This window comes from Daucus carota, chromosome 9, assembly GCF_001625215.2.
Source record: "Daucus carota subsp. sativus chromosome 9, DH1 v3.0, whole genome shotgun sequence".
NCBI lineage: Eukaryota > Viridiplantae > Streptophyta > Magnoliopsida > Apiales > Apiaceae > Daucus > Daucus carota.
Genome location: NC_030389.2, coordinates 27881707 through 27909461, shown reverse-complemented (window position 1 = coordinate 27909461; position 27755 = coordinate 27881707). Strand labels below are relative to the sequence as shown.

The 27755-nt window shown below is 31.8% G+C and overlaps 2 protein-coding genes across 2 annotated transcripts; one reads left to right on the top strand and one right to left on the bottom strand.

The window, feature by feature from the left end:
• Positions 1-7075: 7075 nt before the first annotated feature.
• LOC108200340 (signal peptide peptidase) lies at positions 7076-13846 on the bottom strand. Its single transcript, XM_017368452.2, has 12 exons — positions 13650-13846; positions 13329-13425; positions 11719-11834; positions 11430-11581; positions 11236-11321; positions 10677-10804; positions 10233-10283; positions 9263-9349; positions 9016-9085; positions 8098-8234; positions 7703-7780; positions 7076-7341 (listed from the first exon to the last, which is right to left on the bottom strand). The coding sequence occupies exons 2-12, from the start codon at positions 13366-13368 to the stop codon at positions 7258-7260; spliced, it is 1029 nt and encodes a 342-aa protein (XP_017223941.1). The 5' UTR covers positions 13369-13425; positions 13650-13846; the 3' UTR covers positions 7076-7257.
• An 11782-nt stretch (positions 13847-25628) lies between these two features.
• On the top strand, positions 25629-27138 carry LOC108201376 (serine/threonine-protein phosphatase 7 long form homolog). The gene is made up of 3 exons (XM_017369668.2): positions 25629-25655; positions 26066-26919; positions 27021-27138. Exons 1-3 carry the CDS (start codon positions 25629-25631, stop codon positions 27136-27138), a joined length of 999 nt encoding a protein of 332 aa, XP_017225157.2.
• The last annotated feature ends 617 nt before the right edge of the window (positions 27139-27755 follow it).

The following is a 27755-nucleotide window of genomic DNA, read 5'->3' as shown; positions in this document are numbered from 1 at the left end:
GATGCCTATGAGCCCAATCCTTGTTGTTGAACTTTTTGATGTGTGGGGCATAGATTTCATGGGTCCATTTCCTAATTCATTTGGCCACCTTTACATACTTCTCGCGGTTGATTACGTTTCTAAGTGGGTAGAAGCCATTCCGACCCGGTCCAATGACAACAATGTTGTCCTCCGATTTCTTAAAGAGAATATCTTTTCTCGATTTGGAACTCCTAGGGCTATCATTAGTGATCAAGGGACGCATTTTAAAAACCGTCAATTCGAGTCACTTCTTAAGAAGTACTCCATCACTCATAGGCTTGCTACCCCTTATCATCCTCAAACTAGTGGCCAAGTAGAGGTTTCGAACCGGCAAATTAAGCAAATCTTAGAAAAGACGGTCAACTCGAATAGGAAGGATTGGTCCACCAAGTTGATAGATGCCTTATGGGCCTATCGGACCGCCTTTAAGACCGTCTTAGGAATGTCTCCTTATAGACTCGTGTATGGTAAAGCTTGCCATTTGCCGGTTGAGTTAGAGCATAGGGCCATGTGGGCCATTAGAGAATTGAACTTCGACTTACCCACCGCCGGTAGTCATCGGAAGTTGCAATTGACCGAGTTGGACGAACTTAGAAATGATGCCTACGAAAATGCTAAAATTTACAAAGAGAGAACCAAGGCCTTCCATGATAAAACCATTTTGAGAAAATCCTTTTCTCCCGGCCAAAAAGTTCTTCTCTACAATTCTAGGCTTCATTTGTTTCCCGACAAGTTGCGTTCTAGATGGGACGGTCCTTACATTGTTCAAGTTGTGTTTCCTCATGGTGCTGTTGAAATTCAGGATCCTAAAAATAGTAATGTTTTTAAAGTTAATGGTCAACGCCTTAAACCATTTTTAGAATTACCTGTTGATTCGGAGGAAGAGGTCATCCACCTCGTCGACCCTTGATCATGTAAGTTGCTTCAGTAGTTAATAAAAATCCCCTTCATATCCATTTCAGGTATTTTCTCTTTACTCTCTCCTTTCAATTCTCTCTTTTGCATACATTGAGGACAATGCATGATTTAGGTATGGGGAGGGCTTTAGTGTAATTCTTAAAAAATGAAAAACCCTAAAAAAATGAAAAAATTAGAAAATCCAAAAATAGAGATACTTTTAGCTAAGTTGTCTTTCCCTCACTCGAACTTTAGGAGTAGTTGGTGTTTAGCATGTTTTCGTAAAGTATATATATGTAGTGTCTTTTAGATAATTTAAACGTAGTTGAGTAAGGTTGTCTTTTTGAAGCTTGTATCGACCGATTTGTACTCTAAATTCCAAGATGGCACACACTTTGCAAGAGACCTTTGATGGAGAAATTGTCTAGTGATATTATTCGATACCTGAGAGAGAACCCACATGTTGAAACAATGTCGAATCGAACCTTTGCGAATAAAAAAAAAATAGAAGAAAAAAAAGAGATAGAAAAAGAAAAAAAGAAAAAAAAGAGAAGAATAACTACTTCAATACCCATTGTTCTTTATAGATAAAATCTTTAGATAAATGGGCAAAAGTAGATTGACTAGTCTCGTTTTGTGGCCTTTGTTACTCGAGCAATTAAGTCCGTAGGGGGATTTCAAAACCTAGTGCCCTAAGACCGTTTGGTTTGGGAGTCACTGACCCAAAGCTCGCTACATGGGTAACATTGTTTGCCTAAGAAAACGGACAAAATAAAGTCAATGCAAAAAAAAAAAAAAAAGGAATAAGAGTTTGTGAAGTTTGGCTAGATATTTGTTTCGATAGAGATTGGGTCAGTTCAAAATTGGTTGAAAAAGAGAAAATGTTCTTAGACAATTAGGATCCATCAAAGGCCTTAAATTACTTACACTCCTTGGATTTCTAGTAAATTTTTGTGTCGATTCAAGTAGATTAGAGACGACTGTATCTTGATTATTAGTAAAAGAGTCTTTGAGTCGTATTTTCCTTAAAAACGCTTTTTGTTAACACCAATGAAATTAGAGTAGAGTCGAGTAGACACTTGCTAGAATGTCTCGAAGATTTTATGGGTATATCTTCTGTAAACCCTTAGGAGACAAAAATCCTCTTGTAGAGATCGTCTACGAGTTTAACGGGTTGGTGAACCTAAAATCACCCGTCACGCCTACGAAAAGGAGCCTAGGAATCGCATCTAGTTTTCTTAGTTTATTTTATTTTCTTTTGATTTTTACTCGAGGACGAGCAAAAGATAGGTATGGGGAAGTTTGATTAGTCCATATTTTTGCATATTTAAGTGCCTATTTTTTGTTTATTTTTGTAGTATTAATCGTTTATTTATTTTATTTCAGGAAATGGTAGATAAATAAAGAAAGAAGAGAAAATGCAAGAAAAAGGGAGAAAAAGAAAAGAAAAGAAGAAAATCAAAGAGAGTTGGCAAGCAAGAGGGCACATGGATGGCTATGATTTACCCAACACACATCACACATGGATGGATTAGATTTAGCCACCCTACCCCTAAACCCTACATTTCTAGCTATAAATACCCCCACCCCCTTTACTTGTAATCATCATCTTTTTAACCTAGTCTTTTCCTAGTTGGTAGGTAGTATAGTGCTAGATCTTCTTTTGTTCTCTCAATTTCATACCATATTTGTAAACACTTTTATTTTTAATGCAAATCTTCTTTTAGCTTAATCTTGTATTGTCTTAATTTTCTTGCTCCAAGTGAAATGTTGCTTCTTAGTACCACCATATGCTTAATTGCTTTTTGGGAAAAAAAGAAGTCATTGAGCTTGTGATTAGTGTAGATTTATGATCTCTTGAAATAGTCAACTAAGTCCTAGCACAAAATCAATTTGTGTTAGGGTTTGGATTTAAAACCCCAAATTTTCTTATTCTTGCTTTTATTGTTTAAATCGCTAAGTAGTAATTTAAAAAAATTAAAAATCAGATTTACAACCCTCGTTTCATAGCCCCGATTTACTCTGTTTCTTTTGTTTTAACAAAACATAAACCCACCGCTCACCTGTTTTCGTTTTGCTTAAACAAACCCATCAAACCCTTTTTCTTATTTTTTCCGAGTTTTTGCTGTAGTTGATTTCACTGAGTATTGGTCTGCGTTGCTCTGTTTTTCTTCTCTTTTATTTGCGTTTTCGTTGCTGGGTTCAACTGAGTCGAGTAACCATTTTTCCGAGTCAGTTGTTTGAGTTTTGTTCGTTGCTTGTTTGTTCGAGTCCCCAGTTTCCGAGTTGTTTCTTGCTTGTTCTGCTTCGTTTTCTACTAAGTTTTGTTTCGATTGCGTAGAGTTGTTGAGTTTTGAGTTTGTTTTTCGCTGGGTTTGTAATCAAGTTTGTGCTGTTTTCGTTGCTTTTTCTTCGCTGAGCCTTTGGCGATTTGGTCTTCAATTTTCTGTTCGAGTTCTTGGCTGTTCGAAGCTTGTCGTACTGAGTCGAGAGTTATGCTGCGTTTGTTTTGTACTGAGTCGCGTCTTACTGAGTCGCCTCGGCTTTTTCGTTGAGTTTTGTAGTTAGTGTCGATTGTGGATTTGCTGAGTTCGAGTTGCCATTTTGAGATGTTGAGTAGCTGACGAGTTAGGAGTCGAGTCTGATTGTTATTGAGTTCCTATAGGCTATAGCTGAGTCGTTTGTTTTCTGGCCGAGTCACGAGTTGTTCTCTTGAATCGCTGTCCTGTTTTCTCTCCGAGTTAGTGTTGAAACCTGTTTTTATATGTTTCTTGGCTGAGATTAGTTCTTCGAGTGGTTGTGTTTAATTTCTTTTGGCTTAGTCGAGCCCTTTTTTTTAGTTTCCAGTTTGTTCTGTTTCTTGTTAATCGAATTATTTGAGCTGAGTCGATGTTGTTAAAGTTTGTTTTCGTTGAATCTGAGTATGCGTCCTTTTGTTAATATCGAGTCACTGGGGTTGTTTTACAGGCTTTACACGTTTTGATCACAGTAGTACCTAGTTGTCAAATGGAATTTGGTTTATTATTGGCCAGCTTAATTATCAAACATACCATGCTGAAAAATTCTTAGTTAACTTTAATTTGTAAGTCTTGAATTGGTGGTTTTAATTTTAGTTTAAGTTTAAATTAATTTCTATAAATCCCAATCTTCCAAAAATCAATTATTTCTTTTCCGCCTAGATTAATAATTAAAGTTGCGAAAATAATCTTAATCCCTGTGGACGAATCTTAAATATTAAAACGGTGATCGTGCGCTTGCGATTATTAAAGGTATTATTTCTAGCAAATCAGTTGTTGTTGACTCGGGTTTTTGAGTGGTTTGGGGTCTCGTTTGTTGATGAAGAGACTGTCACTGCCAAGGAGTTTCTTGATGTTAAGTTTTTGGCTCAGTCCAATTTGAAACTGGACAAAGATGGGAACTTAGTTGCTGTTGAAATTCCTCCACCTCCACCTCCTGCACAGTCTGTGAATGTTGTTGATCTGGGAATTTCTGCTCAAGAAATTCACGAGTATATGGATGAGCTTCGAGCTAATCACAAGGAGGTGATGGATGGACAGAAGCAACTGTCCGAGCAGATGGCTGATTTGGTTACTCAGGTAAGTTTCTGAAAAGAGATGATGTTTGGGGCTCGCACTTCAACTGCTTCAGAGAAATGCAGTTCTGGAAGCTTTGCTTATGAACTCTGCAAGCGGATGTATGGGTCCGGTGGCTCGTCAGAGATGAAGTGTGTTTTCACTTCAAAAGATGATGCAACAGAAAGTCAAAGGCCAAGAACAGCGATGGATGCACTCAAGGAGGCTGCTGGAAAGGTTAATTTGGATGCTGCCGGGAATGTGAACGTGGCAGAGGCTTTAGCTGCTGTGGCTTCTAAGGAAAAGCTTGAGAAGGACACTGCTGGAACTTAATTTTCTCACCTTTTTAATGATTAAGGGGGAGGAAATTAGGAAAATAAGACTTTACTTAAGTTATGTGTTTATCTGCTGCTTAAGTACATTATTGGTCCTATGTTTATTTTGTTGGTTATGCTGGTTTGAATTTGAATTTGGTTGGTTAATCAGGTGGTTTATCCTGATAGGATTTTATTTTGTTTGGATAATATTTTGGATACCAGGTGGTTTATCCTGGTTAGGAATATTTGATGCAATTTGCTTTGATTAATTGTTTTCTGTGTTAGTTAAATTATGCATATCTGTGAATTAGATATATCTGCTAGATTTTATTATGTGATATGTGTGAAAGTTTAGTGATATTAGATTGCTATATTTAGGGGGAGTTTATTACTTTTCCTAATATAGTGTAATCATCAAAAAGGGGGAGATTGATACTCTCAAGGTTTTGATGATGACACTAACAGCAAGCTAATAACATGAAACTGATATGTGTTAGCATGCTATCAAAGGTTGTTTATGCGAACTAACAGTATTTCAGGATGTTAGCATGATTATAACTGTCAGCAAGCTTACAGGATGATTTACAAGCTATCAGCAGGCTAACAGCGTGAACAGAGAAACACTCAGATAAAGATCAGTGTCTATTTTCATGGAGAATTAATAGGAAACGACTTTGTAAGGATTCTAATATTTGTATATATCTTATATAAATATTAGAGCTCAGTTTTATAAAGAGTTTTCATTCAAAAACGTTTTCCTAACTAATAGGAGATTTTATCTCAAATTGATCTTATCTAAAACTCCTATCTAGTTTGATGTATATATACTTGAGTGTGATTTCGGTTTTGATAAGAAGGAGAACACACCAAGCTTTCTGAAATACAACTCTTTACATTGCTAAATCTTTTGTTGAGCTCTAGTGCTTATATTCGTATATATATCTATATTGAGAGTTCATAGTTCAGTTGTATTACACTTATTCATTGTAGTGTTCAAGGTGTAATGTTTTGTTGCTGTGTATCCAGCTTGTGAAACAAGGGAACAAGGGGACTAGTTAGCTAGAAGAGTATACTTTGGAAGTATAGGTCTTGGAGAGCTTTTGGTTCGTGGTTCAGGGGTTTCAGCAGGCTGATAACAGGAACAAGGGAGAAAGGGAGTTATGTTATTGAATCTTGTAATCGTTGACATTTCTTGATTAATAATATAATCTCTTACCAGTTGGTAGGGGACCAGGACGTAGACCATTAGGGTTAGGGGTCGAACCTGGCTAAAATTCTTGGTGTTGCTAGCATACTGCTTTACATTATCTGCATTGCATTTATCTTATTAGCAGGCTAACAGTTTACTCTGAAAATTAACAGCCGGCTGTCATTGACAGATTAATTATTCGGTAACTTATAAAAATCGGGTATATTAACCATAACACCTATTCACCCCCCTCTAGGTGTGTAATTTCAGGTCATTTCCGATTTCTTCTTTTTCGAGAAACAACGGAACTTGCAGAAGATTTTAAGGAAATGAGAATGACTCCTCCTCTTTCCACAAACCAGGAAAATGAAACAACGTGAATAGAATGAGAGGATTTCAAATTATAAGTCGGAAATTGAATTATAAGTTCGTTACACAAACAATGAATAAAATAAGTTATAATCTCAAAAATTAGTTTTAATATTTTCTAATAAATAAGTTACTAACTTATAAGCCTTAAACTTACCATACACTCAACTAACTTATACTCTCGCCGTCCCAGTATTTATCTGTTTTGTTTGAATTTTTATAGTTAAATTGACCAAATTTTGACTGGTAATTAACAATTATTCTTACATGATCTTGAAAATCGAAACAAAAATACATTTTAAAATTGAATAGATGTAGATTCTAATAATATATTTTTCATGATTTTTTCTGATTATTTTATATATGTAAATTTTAGTCAAATTTTGATCAATCAGACCATAAAAAGTCAAATAAGACAAATAAATTAGATATTTTACAACTTATAAATAAAAACTACTTATTATTTATATTTTACTTATCTAAAATAAGTTAAAAATAATTTATTTTAAGATTAGTCAAACAACCCGCTAAACATGTTCAGACTTAGGAGACACCCCTTTACTGAATATTATTTCACATTTTGCTCTGCAATGTGGGCAGCAAATATGAGCATTCACTATGGAAGGCAGCCACCAATGCAAGAAACAATTTTAATCTTCTTCCACAAGTATTTACCAGCAGTTTGCCATAATACTAATATAAAAATAATGTGTCTAAGAACTGCCTATTTCCTGGTATTATAACGCAAAAATTTTCATCAAATCCTTATATCAGCATTTTCAGCAGTTGACTATGTTAGTTTCAAGCTAAAACAATTTCCAGTACATATAGATATGAACTATAATCGGTAACCAAAAGCCAAAATGGTTTCTTTCTTCTGTGCTAGTTCATCTCATTCATCTTTTTTGCTAATTTTGGAGTCGTCATTGTCATTGTCTTGAGAATCAGAATTTTTGGACTCGTCAAACTCCATTAACTGCACCACACAAGGGAAAAGTTAGGAATAAGCAAAATAACAGTAAGATAAAAGTAATATGCTTGGAAATCGCTAATTTGAGTTTGCAAAGGCATTTCTCAACACCATATTTCTTTTTGGAGGCCCAGGCTCCAACCCCTCGTGAGGATTTAAGCCATGACTTTCTAATGGGAAGAAGGAAAAAGGATATCGACCTTTTTGACTAGGTTATCCTTCAATCCATTAAACTCATATGTTTTAATAATCTTGTAATAACATAAAATCTAGAGACTGGCCGTGACCTAAACTACAAAGCAATATGCAGATCAATTAACACCGGCCTGCTTCCCACCCGGAAAAAATTAACACTACAAGGACATACCTCTTTGACCTCTCCATTCCATATGCAATGAAAAGCTAAACACCCAATGACAGCAGGTACAATATACAATAGAGCAGGCTGCAAAAAAGATAACAATGATTATTAACCAGCACACACAATTCTAGATGAGGCCACGAGGGTATAGCTTCTTTTCTTTAAATTCAGATTTTAATGTCAATTGGCTAATAAAAGTGATAACAGATTTTTTTCCGTGTTTGTGTTGGCAGGGGATGTGCCAATTAAGCACAAAAATGTTTAATTCTCAATATTATCTTAGCAAACTTTAACAAGTATAAATAAAAAAGAAAAAGACAAGAGGCTAGCTTATCTGGTAATGCTGACAACGAAATTATATGTTTTTCATAAGATGGCATAGCAATAACAAGATTACCAACCTGAGCAGCTTGAAACCAGTTCATCACAACGATTGTCAGAACCAAGCCTAAAGTATATCCCAGAAAAGCACTTTTGAAATATTGGCTCTGTTTCGCTCTAGACACATCAAATCTTAAAGCCAGTGCCACAAAGATGCCTGAAAGTGCAAGAAAAATACAGGATAGTCAATAATCAGATATATAACGTTATCCTCGTAAAATCCAACCTACTGCGTAGAAGAAAAATCTTCACAGGCATACATACATACCCAATCTAGACAAATAATGTAGTTCAATTTGTTTCAGCTTATGTTTTTTCATACAGTAAGGTAACTTCTATTCTGCCAATTAAAAAGAAATGGTAATGTAAAATTGGTAATTCGAGGCGGCAAAACGGGTCAGAACCCAGTCAACTGACCCAACCACACAAAAGGAACCTGCGCAAAGAATCGGTCTAGGGTCCTGTGTGTTTTGCTATAATTATATAAATAAACTAACAGAAATTTCTTCTCACAAGTGTATTTAAGTTGGCATCTGCTGCTCTGCATTCAGCATAGCTTTGAAGTAACTTCGCAGATGACAAAAAGTGTTCCTAATATAGACTATAAATCATATAGCATTTCTATAATATTTTCCCGTCCAAGTGTTATATTGTTAAGCTTATTTGTACTGTATATACATATATATAAATAAACTCTTGGGGATCCAATACACAGGTCTTCTTTGCTTATGCCAGGCCCCTACCATAGGAGTGAAAGCAGGGAGGGAAGGGAACAATATTTTGGACAAAGCTTTTACGAGGACAATATAAACGATACAGGTAAGCGACGACCATACAAACACTAACGTAAATCACAGTGTCTCAAAATATCTAATAAAAACACGGTTACAATACCAGTAAACATTTAGCAGATACTGCTTATATTTTGGACATGGTACCTGGTATCACAATGTCTCCAAGCCCAAGCATCGAATAAGGACGTGCAGCATCTGCTGTTGGGAACAAAAGCTACAAAAAATTAAGAGCACTGTCCAATCAGAATCAATAATCTCAAATTTACGACTTCCAAGTTGATAGATATGTAACATAGGAATAGGTAGTGCCCACACCATACACGTGCGCACACTTCCCCAAAATAAACATTAATAGCCAAGACAATGTATATAGGTGAGCCAGCATACTAACCTTTATAGGAGCATCGAAAGATTTGGCAACACTAACCATCACTGGGGTGAAAAAAACCCAAAAGATATCATAGACAAAGAGGCCAGCCTAGAGTTTCAAACAAGGAAAATATTAAGAAGTAAACTATAGAGATCACATTCACATATTACAAATGCTAGCAGTAACCTTCCACAAACCAACATTCATATATACAATAACAATACATATAAAAATAAAATTAATAATCAACAAGTAACATGAAGTCAGGAACAAGGGAGATGTGGACACCTTAAAACCTATCATGAGTCATCAATGTTATGAACAGTATTAGAGTACAAAAAAAATCATATTAAGCCAGTTGGTTCACAAAGTGGTATGAGGTTGGAAACATGAATCAAGTTAAGGTGGTATGGGTGGATCATGGATGTATAATTTCTGATATCATGTGTCTAGTTGGGCGGGGGAAATTAATATGTTTTGAGTTAAAATATTTTTGAGGCATTAATTTTAATAATTTAAATAATCCAATATATAATTTTCCATATATTTGAGTTATTGATTAAATTATATATTAAACATTTACATATAATTGTATAAATAAAGATGAAAATAATATAAATAAATTTAATTCCCTATACCCATGCATCATACCTGCATACCCCTTGGGTACTGAAAACTCATATCTTGTGGGTTTGAGCTTTGAGGATTGTGTTTTAAATTCTCTTTTTCTCAACCAAACACCATGTATGAATTTGGAATGAACAAAACCCATACCTAACACCTAGGTAGCTCGACCCCTAAAATCTTTCAGATATCTTTCTGAACAACATCTTACACTCTTAGCAAAACAGCAGGATAAAGTTCAGGTGCACGCACGTGCGCGCGCGCACACACACAGATATATATATATAAGTAAGAAGGTAAAAGGCACAGGTAAATTTTGAAGTCAGGAAATATTTCCAAAGAATGTATATAAACAATTCATGCATACCAAAAGAATGGCCCCAGTCTTGAAAGAACCCAGTGACAACATCTCAATTCCCTGCAAATTAAACCCAACCAACAAAATATTATAAAACTCAAGTAAAAAATTCTAGACAAGGGGGTGTGAGAGGCTATGATTCTAATTAGTACTAAAGATAGCTAAGAAATCAAGAAAGTTTGCAGTATTGTTTCCGTATCTTACAAAAAGAACTAAACAATAAGTAGGTGATGCAAATACGTAATCATATTTGGAAATAGAGGGTAGCTAAGACTAAACATATGATCAGCAAATAAGGACATTAGCCGCATTACAACACAAGCGAATAAATTATTACATAAATTATGCACACACCCAATACACATTACGTTATGGGTATGCACTATCTGTACCGCGACTGTTACATTATTCACACACACACACACACACACACACATATCAATTCTGTCAAACCTGAATGCAAAACGCGAGGCCCAAGATATTGTTAGCCAACCAATGCTTCTGCGAAACGTACCATGCGCAGAAAAATGTTCCAGGAATGGCTGCTACTATTTGTGACCTTGTGAACTCAACCTCCACAGCTGCTTTTAACAAAGTATAGGTTACCATCTTTCAAAATGAAGATATGATTTATGGTCCAAGATCATATAATTGACATCAATACTCGATCAGGCTTACTAAGAAGGCAATTAGGACTGTATATATTATCCACATATGTAGGCAATAATTGTAGTTGTTTTATTTTTTGGGTCTATCATAACTTCAATAATCAACATTACGAAGACTTGAAGGCACTGTGCAAAATGTAAATGCATGACAAATGAAACACTAACAGATAATAGATGTGCAGTGATCCTATTAAATTTTGGCATGTAGAAGGGAAATGAAGAATAATGTATGGGTTCATAAATATTCATAATGATATACGCCATTTACTACAGGTAACAGATAACAGTCGCACAAAAAGAAAATAAGGGAAAGACGGGCATAAAAAGAAATTAAGAATACTAACAGCGAAAATAAGGAAAACGCCAATTTATAACATCTTCATTCCAATTCTTTGGCAGAAATCTACTAATTGAAGGTAGTAGTGTCGCCCTGTAGTAGAAAGAGCATACAGCAGTGAAAATCATTAAATAAAATAAAAACCTTATAACATGGTTCAGATTTTCAACACAGGAGCATTATCCTCAAATGAGCACATACGAAAGAGCGACGATTCCCAGTACAAAAAAGTAGCAAGTCAGTACAGCGTTAACCAGGTCTTTCGAGAGGAACTTGAAAAGCAAGAATAAAGACAACAACATTGCACTTCCGACCAATGGAAATCTCATGGCATGCTCATTAGACATGGTTTCCTGCAGAATTAAAGACATTATATCAGTAATTATTACATCAGGGTAAGTAAATTAATAATCATAGGCTCCCAACATGTGCTTGGGAAAAAAGAAATCCCTCAGACACACCCAAGGGCTAGAAGTCCTGTATTACTTACAGTAGGTGGTGTTGGCTTGACAGAACGGTAGCACCCCACATAAACTGTGAGGCATGCAGTCAAAACAACATTCAAATTTGGGTCCACCTTCACAATCAGCGGTGCCAGTGATAAACCTGTACCCAACAAAATATATTATTATCAGTCATAATGACAAAAGTCACTTAAACTTAAAACTGTTTCACACTTCCCTTGCAGAGTAGAAGTGTATTGATAAATAAAAAAAATAAAAAAAATCAAAGAGACAGCAAGTAAAAATACCATGAAAGAAGTTAGACAAATCGTGAGACAGATCTTACCAATAAGTATTCTTATAATCACCTCTCTCTATTACTTAAATTGTATCTAAATACATGTTTTTGTATGTAGTTGTGTATTACTGCAGCACTTAACAGGAAACTTAGCTGAACCACAATTTCCTAACACATATCCATACAATCAAAGTCATATACACAAACTACATAACATATAGAATAAAGTCTAGAATATAGATAAAGGAAACGGACATATTAAAGAGGAGCCACTTTAAATAACAATGAAAAAGTTCCGCTCCTTGAGTTAATGTAGAATAGAGATGTCCTATATTGTAATAACTTAAGGCAACAGGGAAAAATTCTCAAATGTATTATGCATCCTAGCAGCTACTATGTTAGAAACGTACGGAAAAGCAGTATAACGAAAACGTAGTCTAACAACTTCTAGCAATTCCTCAAAACTTTTTTGAAGAATTTGGGGTCAAGCACTACCAATGTAGTCCCTTTAGACTACTACAACGTATCTAAAGATTTACAGATATTTCTCTTTACAATTATACCTATATGGTTGCTGTACTATCATATTAAAGCATCTAACGCAACTGATACTTGAAAATTAAGTTTATAAGCTATCCTGCAAACAGTTCCTGTCATTAAAACATGGTTTTAAAGGGAAGTATTAGTTAGATTCTATACCATACCATATTATTAAAGCCAAAACATTACAAGTTTTGGACGGTTGACTGGTAATTGGCCCGTTCTACAGTATTTTAAAACCTATTTTAACGGGCCTAATTATTTCAAAAGTCTAATCTAATTAAAACAGATTAAAATATTCTAATTTAAAAACATTTCTAAGGCATAGAGGCATACTCATTTTGAAAACCTATAACCAGTCTAATTATCAAAACCTATTCTAATTACAACACATATAAGTTGTAACCACCGCAATTTAAACACATTTGTCGAACAGAAGTAGATCTACATATAATAAAACAAATATTACAATACAAATAATAAGATAACATATATCAAAACTAACACGTGCATTGCACGCGATACAAGCTCGTAGATGTATCATACACAAAAACAAAACACTGTAATTATCAGAACATTAATGGCACAGCACTTGGTAGTATTCTCGATGATATGACCAACTTTAGTCTAACATGAGGACATATACAGTTGAATCAAGATAATTGGTTAAAGATATGAACTACGGAAAGTAATTCATTCACAAATAAAATTTGAAATTTGGGTCCAACCACAATCAATAGATAACCTAGCACTTGGCAAATGAATTAAAAGCAATACTGCAAAAGAAACACAGAAAGCTAATAAACAGAGTGATCAAACCTAAAAGAGCAAGATTCGCAGCTCGTTCGCCATTCTTCATTGCACTATCACAAATCACAAGTCTTTTCAATCAAACAGCTCTTCCTCCACAGCAAAACTATCATTTTTTTCACAATCATTACAATTTACAACAATTCAGTATCAGAAAATGTAAAAACCCCCATATTATTAAACAGCTCAATTCATCACAAGACACTATCTTTACTAAAAATCACCCAAACACGCTTTAATTTAGATCGAAAATTCACTATATATCAACTAAAACGAATCAAATGTATCAATTTAAAAATACACACAATCAAATTGTGTGTCTATATATACCTGAAATCTTTGTCAAGGCAAGAGATCGTCGACGGGGAGAGATTTCAAAATCACGGCGATAGATATATATATATATGTTTGTGTGTATGTATCTGTAGTTACAACGAGAAGACAACAAAGTGTAACGTAGGAAGATGTAAGTATAACCAAGTCAAGACACGTCCGATGAGGTCTATCAACTAATCACATCTCGCCATGTCAGCTAAACATCATACTACTCCTGTTAAGTATCCTTTTATTCTTTACCGTGCGTATTTACATTTACATTATTTCATTTATTATTTTCTGTACCCTTTTATTCTCTACTTTATTTACATAATAGTGAAAAAAGCCGCGCTTCGCGGCGGCGGCGTCATGATTTTTTTTTTTAAATTCTGATATGACCTAATGTTATAATAGCATAAAAAATTTTTTGAATCATATTCCTGTTAAATATATCACTAATAAAAAAAATATTATAATTAGTATAAAAATTTGCACATGTGGCCCTCATTTAATTTTTGGATGTATGATATATTAAGGTGTATTATCGTAAATATTTGTTTGCTTCATAAAAGCCGTTTGATATAAGGTGTGATTACTTCGCGACGGCGTGTAATATCTATTTATAACTTATGAAATAGAATAATATATGAAACTTGTAATATTAAAGATTATAATTTGATAAAAATTATTTTGGACCGTGGTCCTGTTTTAACAAAAAAAATATATTATAACATAGATAAAAAAATTATTTTAGCCACTTTCCCGTCAAACAAAATACTAATAGAAAAATTATTATTATCTAGATAAAAATTAGTTTGGGCCGCCTCCCGTTCCCGTCAAACACAATACTAATAGAAAAATAATTATTATTTAGATAAAAATTAGTTTGGGCTGCCTCCCGTGCCCGTCAAACATAATACTAATCAAGAATCATTTTGATTATCATAAAATCAATATATGATTTCAATTTTATATATCCTATTTATTAATTATTATTATTATTTAATGATTCCTATTAATTAGTTAAAAATACTATTCTTTTATTATTCTAATTTTTGTGCTATTAGTTTTTTTAATGATTATTATCTTTATAATCCTTAATTTTCTACTCGAAATTTAAGAAAATTATAAGACTAAATCGAAAATAAAAATTGTACGTATTACCTCACAAATTTTAAATATAAATTGTATTTTTTCTATGATTGTTAGTTTAAATAAATAAAATCATATTTCTTTTAGAATTCCTAAATAAGAAGATCTTTGAATTTGATTTTTTGAATTATAATTTTATTTATTTTTCGAAATTTCAAGAAATTATAAGACTGAATCGAACTATTGTCGAGATTGGTCGTAAGTCCATGCATACTATTTGAATGAGGCTGCGAAGATGTCAAAGATGTTTTATGTTATATTCTTGTTGATTATTATGGAACGCTACGAACCTGTTTAGACAATGTAGATTCTGGAAGATGCTGATTTTTATTTTTTTAAATATATAATTTGAAAAAAATTAATAAAATAAGATTATAAATTTTATGACTTTTGAAAATAAGAATTGTATTTTTTAATTATATTTGTTCTATAATTGTTATTTTGAATAAATAGAATGCTACTCTTTTATGATTTCTAAATAACTAAAATAATTGTACTATCTTTGCAATCCTTTTATCTATAAAATATTTGAATCTGGTTTTTAGATTATAATTTTATTTTCTATCCGAAATTTAAGAAAATTATAAACTGAATCGAACAATTCTAGAGACGCCAACTTTATGATTCGAACATATTTAGATTATTTTTCTATATATCTTATCAAAAATAAAATTTTATAATCTAAAATTCAACTACATCTTCAATATATCTTATCGAAAATAAGAATTGTATATATTACTTAACAAATATTAAATATAAATTATATTTTATCTATTATTATTAGTTTGAAAAAATATAATCCTATTTCTTTTAGGATTACGACATAGAAAAAGAATTATATCATCTTTAGAATTCAATAAGAAAATAATTGTCTCATCTTTGAAATTCAATAAGAAATACTAAATAAAAAACGAATTGTATCATATTTAGAATTCAATGGGAAAAGAATTGTACTACCTTTAGAATTCTTGAACATGATTTTTTGAATTATAACTATATTTTTTCTCCAAAATTTAAGAAAAATAAAAAGACTGAATCGAGTAATTCTAGAGACGCCCGGAGTAATTCTAGCGAAAAAAGCCGCGCTTCGCGGCGGCGTTATAAATTTTGATATGAATAGCATAAAAATTATTTTGAGTCATCTTCCCGTTAAACATATCACTGATAAAAAAAATTATAATTAGTATAAAAATTTGTATAAGTGGCCATCATGTCAAACACAATACTAATAATAAAATTAGTTCGAACTTCCCTCCCGTCAAAGACAATATTAATCCATAATTATTATTTTTAAGATAAAATTAAATATTATAATTTAGATCAAAATTAGTTTGAGCCGCTCTCTTGTCAAACACAATACTAATAACAAAATATTATAATTTAGATATTAGTTTGAGTCGCTTTACTGTTAAACACAATACTAATAAAATTATTCTAATTATGATAAAATTAAAGATTATAACTATAATAAAATTTAGAATAATTTTATCCAGTTATAAAATTTATTATTATTTAGATAAAAATTAGTTTGGGCCGCCTCCCGTGCCCGTCAAACACAATACTAATCAAGAATCATTTACATTATTATAAGATCAATATATGATTCCTATTTTATATATCCTATTTTATTTTGTAATTATTTTGAACCGTCGTTTTAACAAAAAAAAATTATAACATGGATAAAAATTATATTAGCCACTTTCCCATCAAACATAATACTAATAGAAAAATTATTATTATTTAGATAAAAATTAGTTTGGGCCGCCTCTCGTGCCCGTCAAACACAATACTAATCAAGAATCATTTACATTATTATAAATCAATATATGATTCTTATTTTATATATCCTATTTTTTTTGTTAATTATTTTTATTTTATGATTCATATTTATTGGTTAAAACCTGATTTTTTAAATATAATCCTATTTTTTTTAGGATTACTAAATAAGAAAAGAATTGTATCATCTTAGAATTCAATAAGAAATACTAAATAAAAAGGAAAAGAGTTGTATCATCTTTAGAATTCAATAAGAAAAGAGTTGTATTGCTTTTAGAATTCTTGAACATGATTTTTTGAAGTATAACTATATTTTTTATCCGAAATTTAAGAAAAATCAGAAGACTGAATCGAGCAATTCTAGGGACGTCCGCATCCTCCTTTATATATATATATTGATTGATGATTTCATTTACACTTTTCTATATTTTCAAAAAAAAGGAAAAAATACATGAGTTTACCTTATCGAGTTAATCAATGGAAGAGGAAATCGGCCCCGCGTCATCTCTAAATTTTAGACCAATAACCTTCATTATTCAATTTTACTTTTATTAAAATTTAATTAATATATTAATCACATACAAGTTAAATATAAGTTAACAAATGTATTTTTCAATATATAATATAATCAATTGACTAATGATATATCTCCATTTAAAATCTTTAAAATAATCAATTGACTAATGATATATCTCCATTTAAATATAAGTTTTTGCCCGCGCTCCGCGCACGGGCTTCAAATTTTTATTGAATTTTGTTATTATTATTTCACAAATACATTTAATAAATAATTATATTTGAATTTTCAAATAATATAAAGTAGGAAGAAAAAAAATATATTAGACATAACTCTCTTATACTTAAGTTTATTATATATCAAGAAAATTCAAGTGAAATTATATGTCAAACAATATTAAACTAAAATTATATATCAAACAAAACATTATGTTAATAAAAACATCAAAATTATACGTCAAATCAAATAAATAGATTTGAATGACTATCCACTATAATGATAGTTATACTACATTCTTGTTTCATGAGGTATTGGGCAGTCACAATTCTACCCGACCCGAGTCTAACTCGTACCGAGCAGATTGTGTTTTACCAAACCCAAATTATAGGGTTTCGGATAAAAATTTGTTTTTAAACCCGAATAATTTTCGGGCCATGATCGGGTTTGATTCGAACCCAACCTGAAAAACCCGGAACTCATTTCGAACCCGAACCCGAATATATATACATATATACATACATACATATATACATACATACATACATATATACATAATATCTTTTATAATATATTTATTATTTAATATATAATAAAATTAAAACAAAATTAAGATATCTATATTTAATATTTTATATATATTTAATATTATTTGTTGAATAAATAATAATTACTCGTGTAATATCCTTCAAGTTCAGGTTTAAGATTCCTAAATTTTTCAAGTTTGGGTTCAATTTTGATATTTGCGAAACCAATTTCGACCGACCCGATTGCTATCTGTAACAGTGATACATATCTACTATGATCAAGGTGACCTACATAAAATGTTTAATACGTACTATTAATGACGTAATATTAAAATTTATACAAATACTTTTTATAATATCTATATCACTATGTTAGAAACTTTAATATATATTATTCCCAATTTTAAAAATTGATATATTTGTGACATAGCTAAATATTAGACGACTCCTGGATATTAAATATTAAATAAAAATATATTCAATATAATTAACGCTTAGTTATATGATACATTATAAGCTTAAAAATTGTGATAATATATTCAATATAATTATCTTCTTCAATTTTCATTAGTTGTGTACAAATTCAAAATTCAAAAAATGCTATATTAAATGAAATGTAGGTATTGCATTACCATTCAAAATTCAATATAAATGTCAGTCATTGATTACACCCAATTTTAAGATTTTTAGGACATGTGATTGGTCTAAAATAAATATGGAATATGATATGACACGTCAAAATTTAAAATAGGTGTTTTTGTCTTGGACTTTTTTTGAAATATGTGGCATTGATGATTTGGCACTGTTCAGAATTTATAATATTATTTGGGTTCGATTTTGGTATTTGTGAAACCCGTTTCGACCGACCCATTGATTACGCACAATTTTGGGAATCTTAGGACATCTGATTGGTCTAAAATAAATATGGAATATTATATGACATGGCAAAATTTAAAATAGATGCCATTGATTTGGACTTTTTTTTTGAAATATGTGACATTGATGATTTGGCATTGTTCAGGATTTATAATATAGTTTGGATTCGATTTTGGAATTTGCGAAACCCGTTTCGATCGACCCGATTGTTGTCTCTAAGTAATAGTACATATCTACTATGATTAAGTTGACCTACATAAAATGCTTAATACTACTAATTAATGACGTAATATTTTTATAAAAATACTTTTTATAATACTTATATCACTATGTTAGAAAATGTAATATATATTATTCCGAAAATTAAAAAGCAACATATTTGTAACATAGCTAAATTTTAGACGACTTCCGGATATTAAATATTAAATAAAAATATTATTATAAATTTCAATTTCAATTTTTAAGCACTTCATTTATTTATATATAAGTTAATATAATTAAAGCGTAGTTATATGATACATGCTAATCTTAACAATTGTGGCAGTATATTCAATATAATTATCTTCTTCAATTTTAATTAGTTCCGTACAAATTTAACATTCGAAAAATGCTATGATTATGGAATGTAGTTATTGCATTACCATTCAAAATTTAATATAATTGTCAGTCATTGATTACGCTCAATTTTAGGAATTCAAAGATATGTGATTGATTATTCTGATACGCTTAAATAAATAAGGGAAATTATAATGACATGGCAAAATCTAAAATATGTGGCATTGAGGTGGACTTTTTTTTGAAATATGTGGCATTGATGACGTGGCACTGTTCAGGATTTATAATATACATAGACTACTGAGTTTTGATATGTACAATCTCTACCCATAATAATAATATTTGAAAAACTTACAAAGTCTTCATTTTTGGAAGATTTAACCTCCGCGCTAAATCATTTAGTATGCTCTAACATTCACATATCAAATTTAGCATATTTCTGAGAGTGTAATAATTTTATGAAGATATTCAGACATTCTTATCATTGTGAGTCAATTTTTTATTTTATTTGTTGACATGATCTCATAAAAAATGATGTGTCACATAAATGTGTTTAAATCTGGAGTGTAACACTGATTTTGTTCTAATCATCAATAGCGCTCATGTTATTATTAATATTTTATATAATCTTTGTGTTGTGTTTTAAATAATATCCATGTGTATTATTATGTTTTATTTTTTGACAAAATATATAAATATGAAATGTAATATTTGCAACCTAATAGCATTAATAGTTATAATAAGTACTATATTTAAAAAAAATTTATGGATCAAAAACTACATTTGGCCTGTTTTTTTTATATTCAAATTTGTTAGTATATAAAGGTGACTACTATATCCACGCGTTCAAAATTATATTCGAAATTAATACTGAAACTTTTAGATTTTAATTATACCTCATTAAAAATATTTGTATTTTATTGTTGAAAATTATTAAATTATTTCATCTAATATAATCATGATTTTGATGAAAACTTGATTTTGATATGTGAATTACGATATGCTAAATCATGATTAGATGAAAATGTGTGGTCCGCGTTGTTTTACATTTATTTTTTCTTTTTTGAATGTACGTTTGTGTAATAGTTAAGTGATGCATGATGGGCGGATCATCAACACATTTTTTTTTAGCATACGCTGCACACACTTTGTATAAATAGAAATTGAAACATATGTTGTATGTAAAAAGACTCATACCTTATTTTATTATAAAAGCATCAATCGAACTACCAACTTTATAATTGTACCCAAAAAATTCCGACACGATTGATGTGGCTTACCTTTTTAATTTTCATATCAATTATATAAGACTTCAGTGTCTTAGATTTTTATTGTTAATTTAGAATATTAGAAGATTACTTTGATATGGTATGTTATAATATTGTCTTGTTATAAAATTTTAATTTTTTATCATTAGTTGTCTGAGCTCGTTGATTAAGACTTTTAATGATTTGTCATGTAATTGTTATAAACCAGAGGTCAAATGATTTTCTGGAATTTCAAATAGCAAAAAGAGTGTAGATATGAGTTCGACCGCATGAAGTTCATAAAAATATGAAATATTTAGTTTAATTAGTCGTGTAGAATCTACAAAACTACCTACTTTTTCTTTTATTGTTTTCAAAAATACTACCTTCCAGAATTATTTTTAAAAATACCTTTTCATAATTTTTTTTTTCAAAAATACTGTTTGCAACTTTTGCAACCTCATTTGCAACTGGAACTTGAAATCAGGATTTGTAATTGCATATATGGTTGCATATGGTTGTATTCAGTTGCATATGGTTGCATTCAGTTGATTCTATTGTAATCTAACGGCCCCGCCAGGGGCACACCATACATCTGTTGTTACTTACAGTTTTCAGTTGCATTTAGTTGCAACTGAGGTTGCAAATGAAGTTGCAAAAGTTGCAACTGCAGTTGCAACTTTTGCAACCTCATTTACAACTATATATAGTTTTCAGTTGCATTTAGTTGCAACTGAGGTTGCAAATGAAGTTGCAACTGCAGTTGCAAAAGTTGCAACTGCAGTTGCAACTTCATTTGCAACCTCATTTGCAACTTTTGCAACTTACAGTTTTCAGTTGAACTAGTTGCAATTGCAGTTGCAACAGTTGCAACTTTTGCAACCTCATTTGCAACTTTTGCAACCTCATTTGCAACTTTTACGGCTGCGCCGCCCAAGGTTACAAATGAGGTTGCAAATGAGGTTGCAAAAGTTGCAAATCGTATTTTTGAAATTTTTTTTTATGAAAATGTATTTTAAAAAACAATGAAAAAGATGGTAGTATTTTTAAAAAAAATAATTTTACAGATGGGTATTTTTAACAAAATCTAGCTTTGTGCAAATTCACATTTTTAAATATTTTTGATACTCGTATTTTTAGGGGTGAGCAATGTAGCATGTCATGTTCAATTGTTAAAGATGAAATCAGGTGTTCGATATTCTGGATTATGGAAAAACTATTCTCGTTCTAGTCCCGTTAAATCAGATATTAGTCTTCATAGTATCATGTCGGATTATCCAGTTCAAATTAATTATATTTTATTAGTTTAATTAGTAAATGATTAATTAATTATATTGTAGTTGGAATCATTTTATTTAACTGGTATGTTATATATTGATGGATAACATATTAAAATTATAGCTAACTTATTTCTCTGTATTATTTTATTTTAACCAAGTAAAATTTATAACTCAATTCTTTTTAGCAGGTCTCGTAAACGTGTTTTATCATTATTTGATTGACTTTTGATTAACAATATAGAATTTTCCGAAATTTATCTTCATATCACAAGTTATAATATTTCAAATTCATACATCATCAAAATTACATTATTTAGATATATTTTCAAACATCAAATTTGACGTCTTTCTCACTATTCTTATATCTATATTTTTTCTAAAAAAGATTTAGTTACACGTGGAATTCTGAATTCATAAGTTTAAAATAAAAAGTAATCTAAATAAGAATATTCTTTCAGTAACCATACTTCATGTTCTCCAAAGTATTGTAATCTCTTTATAAATCACTTTTTATAATTAAAAAAAATAATAATATAACATAGTCCATGTTGAAAGTCTATCAATTTTTTTCTTTCAAAGATGCTTATTGAAACCTCATTTTTTGTGCTTATATATTACATTCATGACTTAAATTTTTATAATATTGTATTGGTACTCGTTTAAACTATTAAGTTAGATTTGAATTCGTTCATTTTTATTCGAATATGAATTATATATTTTCTTAGAAACCTGAATCAAGGTTCGAGCCCGATTATCCATATTCTTTTTCAATTTTAAATTCATTTATGCAAATAATTAATATATAGATATTAATCTATCATGTAAACTATATATGAGACTTCGTTGAAATAATAATTTATCTCAAATAAATAAGATATTGAAAAGAATATAAATAAAATAGTTTTCAAGTATGTAGTTAATGCTTTTGAATATTGAACTAATTAAGAGTTAAATGCACATTGTGTACTTATTGTTTTGACTTTATGCACTTTGTGTACCTCAACTTTCATATTTAGCACTTTGTGTACCTCTTCTTATAAGATTATTGCAAACCGTATATTTCTGTTAACTTGCACTTAACTCCGTCAAATGCACAACTTGAAGAAAGAAAAATAGCAGAGAGTCTCTGCTAGAGACCGAAACATATGGAGCTGGCCAGCTGGGAGGAGAGGGAAGAGATAGGTGTTTGACAACAGTTTGATTAGCTACATCCATAGGAAATATATCAGCTACAAATTCTACAATATCCTGGGCCCAGGCATGAGGGTAATCTATACTAAAATTATTGGTTTTGATATTATAATAAACAATTTAATTTATGTGAACTCAACACTATAAAATTTTTATTATGTTTCAGAATTCAAATAAATAAGAAGTCCATATTAATATATATTATTAGCTAAATCTATTTTAATACAAAATTTAATTCAACTAAAGGTTACAATAAAGACGATGCAAGCATGTGGTGGGAAATTCCGAACACGAACTGTTCGCGAACATGTCGAACCGAACCGAACATGAACAGTTCGCGAACAATGCATATTTTAAAATAATATTAAATAATTCTACAATTATAAAATGAAATTAATACTTAAATTATGGATATTAAATATGAACCGAATCGAGCGAGCTTACCCATAATTTTTACACCTCGTCTTACAGCTTTACTTACACATAATTTTTTAAAAAAATCAAAATTTAAAATATGATCAAATGATGATTAAATACAAATGTGAAAAATAAACATATTATTATTAATAGTTGGACATCTATACATGTCATGGTCTATTTGGTATAATTTGAAATATCATTTATTGAATAAATTTTCATGATATTATAATTATTAATATTGTGATTATCAAAAAAATGAAAAAAATTATAAGCCGGTACAATTAAATATACTCACTCTATTTTTTAATATATGACGTTTGACTTTTTGACACGCATTTTTAAGTGATTTGACTGGGTAGTTTAAAATATTATTTTTGATTTTTTTTTCCTGAATAAAAATATGTATCAAAATTTAATTCACAAAAATATTAATTTAAAATAATAATTTTTACTATACGGTTAAGCCACCTATATTAATATACGTATACAAATCAAAAAGTGTCATATAAAAAAAATAAAAATTAATAGTTACTTTTATTATTATCATCTCACTAAAGACTCGGAGGAGTATGACCTGGTGAACATGATACATAAATTATGTCTTAACTTTGTAATTTTGTTAAAAAAAACCTAAGATTACATCTCATTTTCATACACTATATAAACACATAGATATAGCCATTGGAAGTGAAAAAAGACAGCAATGCCCCTATGTTCCATATGTGCATTTGACGGTGTTAAGTGCAAACTAACGGAAGTATTCCATTTGCAAGAATCTTGTTAGTTTAAGGTACACAAAACGCTAGATATGAAAGTTAAGGTACACAAAGTGCACGAATTGAAAACAACAAGCACACAACATGCATTTAACTCATTAATATTAATTGTGTAGCTCAAGTGGTTTGGGTGGTCTATTTGTACTCAAGAGGTCTTGAGTTCGATTCCAATGATCATAGGTAATTTATTTGCTCAGGAGGAAGGCTTGGAAAAAAGGCCCTGAATAACCACATTTTAAGTATTAATACCCATAATAACAATATTTGATAAAATGGCCCCTAATAACCATTAGAGACGCAGCTGAATTAGCGTTTCAGTATAAAGCTAAGACGCTACATCGTGTAGCGTTTTATTGTTTTTTAATACAGGGCAAAACGCCACACGCAGTAGCGTCTTCCTTTAATATATAAACTTCACTTTAAACTTAACGGCCAACCTGTGTATTATATGCACGATCGAGTGAAGCGAGCTTATTCAATGAGTTGAAGAAAATACACATGGATTTCAATGTATGTTCTCTTATATTTGGGCGATTTTAATGTCATACATGTGTTTATCTTCACTGTTTGGATATGCTTGCTACATGTTTGATGAAATGATTGTGTTAAACTGCAGTGTTATTATTACTTTGACTTCACCGGCATATGATATGCTTTGTTTGTGTAGTCTTCAATTACCTTATTAAGTTTATGTAATGAATGTTACCATCACAGTCACCTGTTTATTTTGAGTTAAACCATATAGTATCGTTTTCTTCTGTTTTAAATAAAAAGGAGACATTAATTGAACAAACAGATGATCAATTGCTACAATAGATCATCTGTTTAGGTTTGGTTTATAACTGTTGATCACAGAGTGTCTATGTGTATATATGTGTTTATATGAAATGGATTTGAATTTAGCTGTGATATGTTCTTTTTGGTATGTGTGAGTTTCCGGATTGGTAATGCTGATCATGTTCATATAATAAATGCTAACTGATAATAACGGTTATTTGGATTGTGTCGCTGTAGTTAATTTTATTGTTTGGTTTAGAAGCCTAGTACGTCAGCAAGTATGTGTATTTATATACAATATAATATGCTAGAAATTAACATGATTCAGTTTTGGAAGTTGAGAACATGAAGGAAGACTAATTTTTCATATAATAACTTTAACTGTAATTGTAAACAGATCTAAGCCAATGATCTTTTTCCTCAAAGCCAGGCTTAACCAAATTCATCCAATCAGCCAAACCTTTTTTCTTGTCGGAATCAGACTCTTTAATAGAAGTTGAGGGTTTATTACTTTCTGCCATCTCTTTAAGCTGCTTACAAATAAGAGAAACAAAGTATACTTGAATTAACAGATTAACAATAAGAAGGATCAACTACACCTACAAATACCACATGATTTCATAGCATAAATGTGGAAAGTACACATCTCTAATACTTACCAAAAGCAGAAAGAGAGGGGAAAAAATGAGTGGAGCAACTAAAAGTCTAAAAGTTTGTGACACCATAATATAAGACTCAAGAGGGCATTAGTAAGCAAACTCCTGTATAAGTCAAAGTAATTTATGCTATGATATAGCTAACATTTTCTTTAGTTTAGTATGAATTTATGCTATGGATTGCTTTAGTTTAGTATAGTTGAATTTATTCTATGATATAGTTGACAATTTCTAAATGAATTATATGCTAAAACCTGTTGAAACAATCTGGAAAATCTTAATTTGACTGATCATGGAAATTAAGCAGAAGCTGCTATATTTGGTTTACTTATCTTCTTCTCAGCAGTTGCATCTTTATATTTGGTTCACAGGAAGATTACTACTTTACTATTAAATGTTTTAATTAGTTTCTTTCTAAGGTTAGTATGATGTGCTGACTTTGTATTTCCTTGTTTTTGTTCACAGGCTATTATTAGAGACCAGGCACCTCGTGATCCTAGCCTTCTTCACCTACAGGCCACTCATAGGTCTCGTTCTGTCTGGAGAACTGGTGCTGCGCCCTTGCAGTATTTCAGGCGTCGTGACGCCAACCAATCTGATTTGAACATTGATGTTCGATTGATCCCCATTCTGCAGGCAGTCGATTTTTATGGGGTAGCTCGGGTATCCACTCTTCAGCTTGATTGGAGTTTGCTTGGTGCTCTGGTAGAGAGATGGCGACCAGAGACACATTCATTCCACCTGCCGATGGGAGAGTGTACTATTACACTGCAGGATGTTGGTGTCTTGCTCGGGTTACCCATTGACGGAGAGCCCGTGATGTGTCCTGTAGGCCCTCCACCTGGACAGAGATGGGAGACCATCATTGGTGAGATATTTGGACAGATTCCTCCACCCGAGGCTTTCAATAACTCGAGGCTACGACTCACATGGGTAGAGAATCTCACTCCAGCGAGATTACATGATGATGCAGGCGTTGAGGAGATCAGGCTTCACGCCAAGTGTTACTTGCTACAGTTGTTTGGGGGGTCACTGTTCACCGACCATTATGGTGGACTTATACACTCCTCGTGGGTTCATTTTGTTCGTGACCTGGAGGCGCTCGGAGGTTATGCATGGGGTCTAGCTGTTCTAGCTCGTCTATACAGGGAGCTTTGCAATGGTTGCAAAGCGAGTATTAAGGAGGTAGCTGGATGCCTTCTCTTACTGCAGCTATGGGCATGGGAGAGGTTGCCCACTCTTGCCCCTGTTCGGACCACTATTCCATTAGAGGATGTTGCTTTTTGGGAGCATCAGCTTCCAGGACCACATGGAGCCAGGTACATAGTAGCTGTGTTTTTACTGGTTTGTACATTTCAAGTTGTGAATTGTCTTTTTAAATTGACTAATGTGTTTTTTTGTATTCCTATGATGTCTATAGGTGGCTTGTTGGACATTCATTCGTTGAGAGTGTTGGGCATTGGATGCGCTTGCTCCACATGAGTTTATTTGGGAGCCTTATGCTGGGATTCTTGATACACTGCCAGACTATTGTTTAGCCAGCCGTCCTCTCTAGCGCTTTCGCGGCCCCATGATATGTGTTTACATAGTCGAGCCACATCAGCCGGACAGAGTTGCTAGACAGTTTGGCATGATACAGCGTATTCCGGATCAGCCACACTACTCCCATGAGCATCACGTTATGACGCTGAGGGGCCAGAAGGTCTTGGATTATGCAGTCGTACATCAGCCGAGTATGACACACTGGCAGCATCGTCTGGAGCATATTTGGACTGATGACCTGATTGATGGTCATGCTACAATCCCAGAATACATGGATTGGTACTTGCCTCGAACTGTGAGGTTCATTTGTCAGTTGGGTGCACTGCATACCCACCTGGTAAGTATTTTTTGACTATTATAACTGCACTTTCTGTGATATGTGTCATGTGTTTTCCTTATCTGTAGTTGGGGTATTAGTTGTATTAGTCGTCATGATTTATTTGATGGTTCTAGTAGTTGATATTGCATTTGTATTCGTTGTATTTCAGGGAGTTGTGCTAGAGACTATAGCAGCCAGGACAGCAGACGTCACCCCGGATATGTTCAACTAGCCACTCAGAGTCTGCACCATCTCCGAGATCGGAATGCATACAAGTTTGATCGACTTCAAGTT